Below are 12,524 nucleotides of genomic sequence, written 5' to 3'. Positions count from 1 at the left end.
GACGCTCAACCACTGAGCCACCCAGGCGCCCCTCAAAGTTAACTTTCATAATGAAAGACCTCCTTCACAGAACAATCAGCAAACCCCAGCTTACTTCAATGTCCTGGAATTGATGAGTTCTAAGGAAGGAAGCCAATATGGACCCCTCCAGACTTCCACTTTGTGACCTTTGGGAAGTCACTTAACAGCTGAATGTCCTGGTGTCTTTGGGTTTGATTTTCTCTCTACAGAAGGATCTGGCAGGAGAGACATCTCCTAAGAGCATGGCGACTAGAGTCTGAGGGGCTGCATGGGAATTTCTCTTTGTTTTGACTCATGAGGGAGATGTCTTGCAGAGTTACAGAGGGTGAGAGTTCGGCTCACGGTCTTAAAAGCACTTGAAGAGTCTCAGATGGAACAAACAAGAACAACGGAACCCAGACCCCATTAAAATCTCTCCCTACTCTCTTCAAAAGGCTGCACCTCCACATGCAACCCGAAGGACAATTAGCAGGTCACAAATCATGAAAATCTAATTATGAATATTGCTCAGGGCATCATCAGGATTGACTTTTCCTATTTGGATTTTGTGGACATAGGGATTAACTGTGAATTTAAACAGAAGACATCACCACTCCCTTTTGGAAATTAAGTCAATGTACTTCTGACCTAAGCTAATTCAGAGGAAATCTTCGGAGGTAACCCTTACGTTTTCAAACATTTAATCTGAATTTTTAAAAGTAACTTGATCACTTAAATAGCACCATTAATAGGCTAATGTTTTAAAATAAGTGTTTCCTGAGTAGCCTAACACCAAGTCAGCCTACAACAAACCTGTCTGAAAACAAGAGAGCCATTCCACAATAGACCTTACAAATATGGCCCAAATTTAAATGGTACATTTTTTTTCTCCTTAGTGTTGAAAGTATTTTTGCCACAGGAGAGTTTAGATCCTAAAATAAAATCAAAACGATAAAATGAAAATAAAACAAACAAAGACAAAAGTCTTTCCAAGCCAGGCATATTTCCAACAGGTCTCTCCACATTCGGAAGCATCACGGAAGTAAATCCTGAACCTGTTGACAGGGGAGGCTCTCAAAGTGGTTGTATACTATTCCAATAACACCAAGGTGTATTAACCTCCAGTGACCCGGCCGTTAAATGACATTTCTGTGTTCCATGCAGCCCATGTGGTACCTTAACCCTAATGAGCTCTTCCCAAAATAGGTGCTCAGAAATGTGGCTAAAGCAGTACCTATCCATCCTGACCTGTGGAAACGCAATTCAGGGCTCTTTCCAAGAGCCAGTGTCTAAGCATGCAATGACTTGAAATGCCACTGGACAGTGGAGGTGGTTTTAGAGATTATCTTATGAGCATAAACATTTCCCTCCTCGACATAGGCAGAACCTCTGGAAATCCCCTTTCCTCTTCCTTACTGCAGAATATCTCATATCTACTATGGCTTTTGAAATTGAGTGTATAAAGTGGAATTGGTTTTCTGACAGCTTCTCAATAGCATTTTTTTTTTTCAGTTGGTGGATTTTGGAGTTTTCTTATGAAGTTTTGGATTCGGAGTCAAAAATTAATCCCAAACTAGTATCTCTAGGAAAAGTCCACTGAGGAAGATCAATTTTGCACAACTCCAACTCAAAATGGAAATAATGAGTTAGAATATTCACCTAAAGTAGTGAATGCTAGCACATTAGGAAAGCTGTATTAATAGGGGTAAAGCATATAGTGACTAATATGCATACATGTACAAGTACTTGAATTGAATACATATCTCTGTATTGCTTATAATGTAAATCATCTTTATATTTGTTTAGAGGAGCCTTGCAGGTCACGAAGTATATTTGTATATATTATGCCATTTATTCCAGTAAATGCACAGGGCTAGATACTAGAGTGACTACAACATATCACTAGGTAATTTTAGATCTTTGTGAAGCTATTAAAAGTATCTAGAAAGATATGGATTTGAATGACCCTAGCAAAGAACTGTAGTTCTTTGTCCCAGGACATTCTAGAATAATGCATGGCCATGGACTGGTTAATATGATAGTGTGGCCGTGGTAGAGATCCCAGAAATGTGACAAATGGAGTTGATTAGTCCAGTCCCCATATTTGGGAAATTTCTCTTGAGACAGAAAGCAGGATTCTAGAAATAGCAGCCTCTTCTGTAGGTGGCAAAGAACAAGGATGTTAAAATTTCAGAGGAGTGAAGTAAGACTCTCTCCAGTGACTAACGTGACCCGGTAGGCCTGGGGCTAAGGCTAAGGCCCCTTAGCGTCAAAAACTTGTATCTTCACTTTATAGTCTCCCCTTTTCTCACAAGAGAGGCTCAGGGAGGCAGTCAGGTTGGAATGAACCAGTGAGGACAGGTGGGTTTACCCTGACGCTGTATCTGTACAGCATCTCATCCTTCACATTGAATGTACATGAACCCAGGGTATTTGGAGGTTGCTTGCCACTCTCTTCTTGAGCTGCCTCTGGTTATCCTTGATGCTCATTTTAATCTGATTTCTTGTTTTTGTTTTGTTTTGTTTTGTTTTCAGGAGGGTGGAGGGAGAGAAGAGGCTGGTGCATAGTTCTGGTTTGATTGTGATTATTAATTGTATCAGAGTCATTCCACCCCATGGGTTCTCCTGCCTATGAGGGAGGTGTGGCTGGCTACAGGCAAGGGCTTGAGCATCTTGAAGGACGGCCTGGTTGCCTGAAAGTCCCTCCTCTCTACCACTCTATACTTCTCTTTGGGAAGTGGCTATAACAGAGGGACTATCTGTACAGAGGGCTAAAGCTCTCACCAGGAGGTGGGAGAACCATAATCCTTCAAAGTCATTTAATCCAACCCACCTTATTTTCCTGATGAAGAGATCTGAGCCTCAGAAAGCAGAACTGATTTTGAACAAGTTCACAAGGCAAGCACATGGAATGAGGACTCTCCATTTCAATATACTATTCCTAATGTGCCTGTGGGATCCCTAAAGTGCAAGGGGCCTGTGGTTGGGGGAGGAGCAAGAGGTATTGGAAGACAGTGAAGTTCTCAAGATGTCTTCCCTCAACACAAGAAAGGGAGAACGAAAGACTCCTTTCCTCACACTGCTTGAAGGACTTTTCTCACTGATCTGGTCTATTTTTATTTATCTCAATGACTTCCTAGACAATTGCTCCTGAATCGCTTGTCTATCTGTGTTTGCTACCCGTGCCATTGGGGGAAGAAGGAAATACGTAGCTAGAGTTAAATTCTATTCTCTTTACCACTTCTGAATGAGTCATTAATTATGCATAGAGAAATGCATGTTTATGAAATATACATGTGAAAATGCATAGATAGATTTAAGCAGTTATAAAAGATTTATCTGTAGAAGCATATGTCATTAAAGGTGCTGCCTTAGACCATAGCACCTGCTTGGGGTTCTTAATAAGAAACAGTTGAAACATCAATGTTGACAGAATTCCCCCAAATAAAATGCACTAGTAAGGTCTTCTATGTTTCTATATAGACTTAGTAGAATTAAGTAGTAGTAAAAGGGACTAGACACTCTCAGATCAATATCTTTGTAATCTCCTCTAACTATTAATACACAGCTTCTGGAATAGGTAGCTTTTTTTTTTTTTTTTCAAAAAGAGGTTTATTGTCTAGTTTTCATGCTTAAAATTCCAGGCTCCATAAATAGGACACACAAGAAATAGGAAACTAAACCTATATTTAAGATTATATAGGAGAGACCAAGGAATTCGTATTTCTTTGTCTTTATCTTGAGAGAAAATTACTAAAAGCAACAGGAAATTCAGGCAATGTGTGTAAAAGGTAATTTATCCCCTTAGCCTCACAGCTAATTTGATGGATCCCCCCCCTCCACCTTTCTTAAAAGCATATTGTTTGGTTATTTGAAATGTTTTGTTGCCTAGTACCTCACAGACACACTGTCAATCGTTTTTGAGATTAAATGAGCTTCCGTTAAGAGTATTGGTCCTATAAAATCCCCCCACTGATAAGAGCTACAGTAAGGAGCACATACAAGAGCCTCCCCGTCCTTTTTTGCTTGCTCATGGGGCATCCGTTAGCCAGCATCCTCTCCCTGCCACCAACCACTGCAAAATTTTATCCCCGAAGATATAACACATCCTCACGCCAGCTTGAAGTAAAGTTCCAGCTAAAACCAGTTAATACTCCTGTCTAAATATTAATTTGCAGCTTACTTTTGTCCTTGTCTTATTCCATGGCTTTTTCTCCTAGGGATTTTGAGAAGCCCAAGGATATAATTCTTGGAATGTTTCAGATTTTTCTGTTTGCTTACCCACATTTTGTTTTCTATTTCCAAGACCATGAGAATAAACCATTCCTGTTAGAAGATATGGCTGAGAGTAAGCAATAGCCCCCGTCTCCCTCACCTCTTGGAGAGTCCATGGTACCATCATGCCCAGGACTTACAGTATATGACCCACTGAATTGCAATTGTTTGTGTTCATGTCTGGCTCTTAGCTGGTGAGGGCAGGAGCCGTGGTGTTCTGGTCTTGAAAACCTGGCACATTTCAAAACTATGTTTTTGAAAGAATGCCTGGTGATCTAGGGTAGTAGAGTGATGTACATTAGAATTTAAGCTCTGTCACCTAACTAACTCTGTGTTCTAGGAAAATCCCTTAATCTCTTCATCTACAAAATGGGATGATTTCTCTCACCTGAACTCATTAGTGTGAGGCTCAAGATGGCTAACATGCATTTTCTATACTTCTTTCCATACATTAAATATTATTATCATGTCCTTAGCCTAAGAAGTTTGTAGTTTCTTTGGTACGTTTTTAAATTTTTATTTTACTTTATTTATTTATTTATTTTTCTTTGGCACATTGTTTTAGAAAGACAAGCTTGGATTTTCTGGGGAATATTCCTGACTTTCACGATAGTCCTTTAACTCACGTTTTTGGGACCTGCATATTGTTGCTTATACAGTTGCTTTATGGTTCTTAAATATGTGGTCTTATTAAATGAACTCCAGGCTGTAAGACTATATTCCATATGAGCTATTCCAAAAACTGGCTTAAGAAACAGCTGCTTTTATGATAAATTCAATATCAGAATAATGTCCTGGTTGTACACAGTTCATTATTCCTTCAGAAACCAGGGGAAGCAGATCAGGGCTTCTAATAGCCAAGAATGATGTTCAAAAATTCTTTAGTGTCATATCGCCTTCAATTCACCCAGTGAGAATGTAGCTGAAATCAGATTTTCTATTTTGTCTGCACAGAGTTCTTTCTGTGACAGCTTGCCACCACCAGATTAGTGTAGATGCTCATTAATCAAGTCAGAGCAAAATGTCAGTTTTCTCTCTGTGTGCTCCTCTGTGTAGCACCTAGAAGGACGGCAGGCAGGCAGCAAACGTTAAGCATGTTTTGCTCAGTGGGAATGTCAATTAACTTATGAGGGGCTCCCTTTGGTGGGAAGACATACATTATCATAATTCAAAGAATGGCTTTTGATGTTACTCAGACCTGAGCTCACATGCTTATTTTGCTTTTTACAAGTTTTTTGACTTCTGAGCCTTTCTTTTTTCATCTGTAAAATGGACATACACATACCTCCATAATAGGCATAATACAATTGTTCTGAGAATTAAATGTAGGACTTTGCTTAGCACAATGCAGGTGCTCAATAAAAGGTAATTACATTACTTGTAATAACCAGTAATGTCATTAATCATAATGATATAAATAACATTGCAATACCAATTACATTAATAATAATAATAGTAATAAAGCTTACGCTTGATAGGTTCTACCCTAAGAACTTATGAATATTAACTCCTTCAACCAACACCCTTTGTTGGGACTATTATTGTTCTAGGTTTACAGCTGAGACCCAAAGAGATTAGGTAAAGTGCTCACGGGAAAGGGCACGCTAGGTTTTGAACTCAAGCAATTCAGCTTTAGAATCAGAGTTCGTAACCACCATCCATATCACTGACGTTCTTCTGTCCAATGATTCTGCTGTGGATATGGTGTTTTAGTGAAATGAATGACAGTTTTTTGGATGGTGCAAGAAAGAATAGTGTACCACATTACTGTGGCTTGTCACCGGCACCTATGTTGGACACCCATACCAGGAGTTTGTGTCCACTAGATGGCATTGTTGTTTTAACGAAATGTGAACCAAGCCACTATGGTTTAGGTGCCTGTTAAATTTGAGAACACCGGCAGCACAAGCCAGTTGTATTCCTGAAAGTCAGATGGAAGAAACCCCCAAACTTTGCAGCATAGCTACCGATCTCTAAAAGACTAATGGTATCGAGAAATAGGAAAAATATGTACTAGTTTTTTCAGGGTGTTGATATCTGTAGAAAATCTGGATGAGTTTTGAAATCGTCTAGTCCAAATGCATCAGTTCATAAATAAATAGAGTGAGGGCCAAAGAGGAAAAGTTACTGGGAGGTGGGTACCCAGATTGGATGGCTTTGGCTGTAGTTCTCTTTCACTAATACTTCCAACAGATTCTAAATCACAAAGAAACTGTGGTTTCTGAATTCTTAGAAGACCTTCCTTTGGGATATGGGGCAGAAGATTGCCCATCGATTATGAGTTTTTGCCTCATTTTGTTTTATACATATGTTCAAAATCAATACCAGACTCAGATACTTAGATATGAAGGAGGATAAAAGCCAAAAATGGTGTCTATTTCTTTTTCTTTTTAATATGCCTCCTTGGAAAGATTGAGTGACTCTGGTTTATTCATTTATTTAAAAACATTTTGGTGGGGGGGCACCTGAGTGGCTCAGCGATTGAGTGTCTGCCTTCAGCTCAGGTTGTGATCCTGGGGTCCTGGGATCGATTCCTGCATCAGGCTCCCTGCAGGGAGCCTGCTTCTCCCTTTGCCTACGTCTCTGCCTGTCTCTGTGTGTCTCTCCTGAATAAACAAATAAAATATTAAAGATTTTTTTTTACATAAAGAGAAGGGGAGGGGCTGAAGGATAGGGAGATAGTGAATCTTAAGCAGGCTCCATCCATGCCCAGCATGGAGCCCAACATGGGGCTCAGTCCCACAACCCGGAGATCATGACCCAACCCGTAATCAAGAGTGCTTAACGGACTGAGCCATCCAGGCACCTGGAGTGACTCCACTTTAAAAGACTGCCAAAAAAAAAAAAAAAAAAAAAGACTGTGCCTATTGGCTGACAATGCAGTTACTGTATATTAAACACAGAGCAAGTATCAGGGCAATGGCTAAGACAAAGGACTGGGATCAGATGGCCTGGGTGGAACCAAAGGACCCTGGGAAGGCCATGAGACACCTCTATGCCTCTGTTTCCACATCTGTAAAATGGGAATCATATTTTTACTCATAAGGTGTTTGTGAAAATTAAATGCATGTGAAGTGCCTATGTCTAGTTATAGAAACAAGGCTAAGAGTAGCAATAAAAATAGATTTTTTTTTTTGTTCTGCTAGCTGATGTTTAGATTTCTGTGTCTCTCAGCTGTGAATGTCATTGCAGGTGCTCTGTCAACAACTTCTTTACTCACTGTCACATGCTACATTGCTAAAAAGGAGAAATAACGTTTCAGGTTTTATAACTGTGTAACATCACTTCTTCTTCAACCAGATGGTAGAAGTAGCCAAGATACATATGGCATGTACTTCATTATGTGTTCACGTCAACTTTATTTAAAACACTCGTAGGCTTTGGGCTCCTACTCACAGTTTAGACAGAGAAGGTGACTGGCATACAAATAATAACCATTGAACACTTGCTGAGTGACAAACATTGCTCTGTTTTGCAAGGATGAACTCATATAATTCTTACTACAACCGTGGGATCTAGGAACTAATACCTCTCCCTTTTTAAAGATGAGCAAACTGGGATCCGAAAACTTGCTCCAGCCTAAATAATAAGCCAGAGTCAGCGTGTGGACTCGGGTGGCCTGATTCTCAGTGACCCTGTACTGCCACCCCTCAGGGCAGGATGTGAGGAGGTGCTTCCTCCAAAGGTCCCTAAGACCTGGCTTGCTTCCACCCCCAACGCCATACCAAATACTACAGTGAAGCCTGATAGAGCCACTGTTTGCGTAGCTTTTCTAGGATCGTTAACATGCGACTTCATGACCCAGGAGGCTAATGTGTTAAACCTACATCAATATTTTTATGGCAGTTAGTTAATGAGATCAACTGGATAAACATTTAATAGACTTCTGAGCTTAAAACAAAGTTGTAACAGGGTCAGAAGAGAGCATGCCTAGGATAGCGCACTCTTGAGGACCACTTCTTAAAGGGATCAAAGTTCACTGCAGCCAAAAGAGGATCGGGTTGCTGGTGTGATCATGCCTGTGACTGGCCCTGTTCACAGTAACGTATTTGTTGCTCATATGTTCTGTAACATTCCAGACTACCCTCTCTTCACTGCCAGTAATTTAGACGCTACCCCCATGTAGAATTCTTGAATTCAGATTCACAAGAGACGTAGCTGTCTTCTGGTCTACCTCTCTGCCCTTAAAGGGAAGGAAACTGAGGTACCGTTTGCTTCTGGTTTGTCCCAAGTTACCCTAGAGGAAGAGTTTGAGCCTTATTTCATTCAGGTATTACATACTGCTCTATATCCCTTAGCTATTTTATTTCAAATATTATCACTCTGAATACTTGCTGCAATTCTCTGGTTTCTACCAATAACACTTTTCCTTCAGTGATGACCCCAGATTCAACAGAGAGCATCCCTTCTTTATAGATAGCATCTTTCTATCTATAGTGATAATTTCTTCTTCCTTCCTTTGCTTGCCATGAACTTGCACAGGGCTGGGGGAACAATGACATTTATCGCCCCCCTCCAAAAAAAAAAAACTTTTAAATCAATATCGTTTTCTTCAGGAGAAGCTATGCATGCAAGTCATGGAACCTAGCCCCACGACAACGACCATCCCCAGCAGGGCCCAGGAAGCTTCAAAGCAGAATTGCCAGAAAGGAGCTGGGAGGCGACGTCCCACTTACCGATCTCACCCATCGTTATCCCGGGCGCTAGCTGCCCGTTGTTGAAAGAGCTATAGGTAAACAAGTTGGGGACGGATGTGAGGTCATAGATAGGTTCTTGCTTTATCTGTTTGATTCCAGTCATGTCAAGTCCTGACTGATCAGGGGACGGTTGGCCGGAATCCACGTTGTAATAACCCTCAGACTTGGGCAGGTCGATGACGTGTCCGTTGGCATAGGTGCCTCCGGCCTCGCCGTGGAGGCCGCCGAGGCCGTTGCTGATGCCGCCGCCGTACACCCTGGCCAGCGCCTCGGCCTCCCCGCTCTGCTGCTGCCGCTGCTCCTGCAGCCGCTGCTGGTGCTTCTGCACCTCAGCATACAGGCTGTCCCTCTGCTTCTTGGACATCCTCCCGAACTTCACAGCTGGGGTGGAGGGTGGAGAGAAAAAGCAGAAGAGAACACTTGGGGTTATCACTTCCAGCACGTCCAATGGATCACAGAGAGCTGTCCCCTGGGTAGCAGGTGCCACAAGCCCAAGGGGGTGTTTGCCGGCACCCCGCGTTTGGAGAAAGGTGTGTCTGTACTGGTCTATGTGCATTGTGAGCAATAAATCGAAGCTACAAAGAAATGTCAAAATTTAGCTATGTATTTCTTATGGCCATGGAATTAAAAGGCATATTTCCTGTTTTTTTCTTACGTGTGGGGGAAAAAAATAATCCACAAACCCCAAATTACCAAATAGTACCTGCTGTTAAAACGTCCATCAGTATTCATTCTTAGCTTTCTCCAGGAAGCATTAGGGTTGCTGGATTCTTGGATGGGACCCTATTATTTCACATTTTCTAAACAGCATGTTGGGTAAGACCAAGGATGTGGGAGTAGGGTGATAAACAGCATTTTAAGGAAGCATTTGTCTTCATTTGGCTTTTGGGACCAAATTCAAAGAATCTTTGGAAAATAGCAATTTCGTATATCCAGTGCTCAGCAAGTCAGCCCACAGTTACCCCTCCTTTCTCCTTCTACCGCCCCCAGGTTTTATATTGCCCAACTCTTCTGGAAAAATCCTCAGCCATTATAAGGAAAAAGGAGGAAGACGCTCTGTAAGTGATCACAGAGTGCTCTGAAGATGCTTTGATCTGAATTCATTGTTTCTTAACTAGGAGAGCTGAACCTCCTGACCCATTGTGGATATTGACATTTTCCCCCACAAACTGTCAACTCTCAGTTTAGGCTGTGAATATTTTAAGCCAAGGGTCCACCTTGTCTGAATCATCAAACACTACGTCGTTCAGCCCATGTTAACAGTGCAGACTATGACAAGATTCCTCTCTGAGTTTCCATTTCTTTTCTTTTGTGACAGTGTTCCCATCACCTTTAAAAAAGATTTTATTTGGTAATTTATTTTAGAGTGTGTGTGTGTGTGGGGGGGAGCAGAGCAAAATGGGGAGAGACACACAGACTCCCTGATGATTGCCAGGCCCAAAGTGCCCAGACTCGGGGCTTGACCTTGTAACCCTGAGATTAAGACCTGAGCTGAAACCAAGAGTCGAATGTTTAACCAACTGAGCCACCCAGGCACACCCCATCACCTTTTGGTATTGGGAGCCCAGGGATTGTAGAGAGAAGAAAGTGGAGGGTAGAAGCAGGTCCAATTCTTGGATTCATTCACTCGTGTTGGTGACAACAATTTCTGAGAAAAACTAAACGGTGAAGTGCTTAAGAACGTTCCAGCACAGGGGGTCTGTGGAAGAGATGTCCTTTCACAATGCCCTCCCCTTCGCCCGGTTCCATTAATGTTCATTTTCTCCTTCTGTGGGTTACAAGGCTACCAAATTTTATCTAAGCATGGGCTGTTCAGAATGGAGACCACATTTCCCAGCCTCCCTCACTGGCAGGTGCAGCTGTGTGACTAAGCTCTGGGTAGCAGGAAGTAAATGAAAGTGCTCCATATGCTCCTGCGAGTTGGGGCACATTGCTTTCCTCTTTCTTGCCTGATGGGTTGTGGATATGAGGGCTCAATTTAGAGCAGCCCAAACTTCCTGTTTCTTCTTAATCCTCCTAAAAAGACTATGTTCTGGTGCTGCCTAAACAGAAAAACAAAGGAGCAATTATCCAGTAAGTTTTCTGAACGAAGATAATTCATATGTTTAATTCACAGCAAACTCCCCTTTCCACCTCAACTGTCATTTTTATAGAGTCCCAAGTCATTTAGATCATTGTGTTTCACTTTGTTGATAGAGACCATGGTCTTTATTACATTCTGTTTCTCATACACACACCTATTTGCTTACTAATTGCACTGATATTTCCAGTTTGTCTTTGGACCAAATTTTAAAGACAATTTTAGGGAAAGTATTCTTTCTACCTTTGTATCTTTACAAATTATATATATACATATATAAAATTATATATGTATTATAATTATATATATAAAATAACATAATTTCATAAGTAAATAAGTTTATGTGCTTTATATATGTGGATATGTATATATCTATAACCTTTTGGGGAAAAAAACTTTTGTGTAAGAAAAAATAAACTGTAACTTTCGATTCAGGAAGAACGACCCCCCCCAAGAAATTAATTGACACGCTTCTTTATTTGCTAACCTGTTCTTTGCATCCATGTACATTCAGAACAGCAATTTATTACAGAGCTATGCAGGTGGATACAGAATTTCTATTGTTGTAGACTGAAATTTTATTTTGGCCGGAGCAGATCTACCTTCTGAGTTACTTTACTAGAATAGTTTTGTGTTTGTTTAAAATCTATAGAGAAAAAAATATTGAGGAGAAAGTCCTCTATCACAGACACATAAATGTGATGTTTCTTTTTAAAACCCTTTCCATGTAACGCTTGCTTTAGACTTCCATACACTCTATACTTGGTGAAAATATACAAGGCGGTGGATTGATTGCATTGATGACCTGATTCCTCTTACCTATTCCCTGTGTAAATAGTAACACCCTTTCATTCTCGTCAGGCACCCTATTCTCACCCCCCCACCCCCACCCTCCACCCACCATCCCCCCCCACCGCCCTTGCCTCAGGGTCATGTGATCCACTTTGGGCCAATGGGACATTGCTATGAGTGACACAAACAGAAGTTTTTCAAAAGTGCTTGTGTGATTGAATATCTCACCACGAAAAGGACGTGCCTAAACTAGCTTTCTGGAGGATAAGGTATGTGAAGCAGAGCTGAGTCACCTTGGTCTTTCCAGAAAAGGCCATCTACCTTCAGCAGAGGCACAGACTGGCCTAAAGCTGGTGGCAGATGAATGAAGGAATCCAGTTAAGACCCTCCATGTAATAATTTTAGGTCTGGAAATCTGCTGTTAACCACAAGTCTCGTAACCAAAGCAAACGATGTCAAATACGTATGCTGTCAAGACCTCTGGCCTGGTAAACATCTGAAAATCCAATCTTGAGTCATTATGCTTTTTCCAAGGTCCTAACCTACAGGTCACTGAACAAACTGAAATATTTTCAGAGACAACCTAAAGCTCTCCTGTATTTTGGAATTATCCAGCTTCCTCCTAAACCAAGAGCTTTGCTGACTATTACTATAATAGTATTGTAGAATATATTTGCCAT

General features: G+C 41.2%; 1 protein-coding gene across 2 annotated transcripts in view; it reads right to left on the bottom strand.

The window, feature by feature from the left end:
- Positions 1–12,524, bottom strand: part of RORB (RAR related orphan receptor B) — a 213,368-nt gene that overhangs the window by 57,172 nt on the left and 143,672 nt on the right. For both annotated transcript variants that reach the window (XM_026001547.2, XM_026001545.2), the window contains exon 4: positions 8,952–9,353. In XM_026001547.2, the coding sequence (XP_025857332.1) occupies positions 8,952–9,353 (402 nt within the window). The remainder of the gene's footprint in view (positions 1–8,951; positions 9,354–12,524) is intronic.

The sequence above is a fragment of the Vulpes vulpes genome, chromosome 1, assembly GCF_048418805.1.
Source record: "Vulpes vulpes isolate BD-2025 chromosome 1, VulVul3, whole genome shotgun sequence".
Taxonomy (NCBI): Eukaryota; Metazoa; Chordata; class Mammalia; order Carnivora; family Canidae; genus Vulpes; species Vulpes vulpes.
This window is presented reverse-complemented; position numbering and strand designations above follow the sequence as displayed.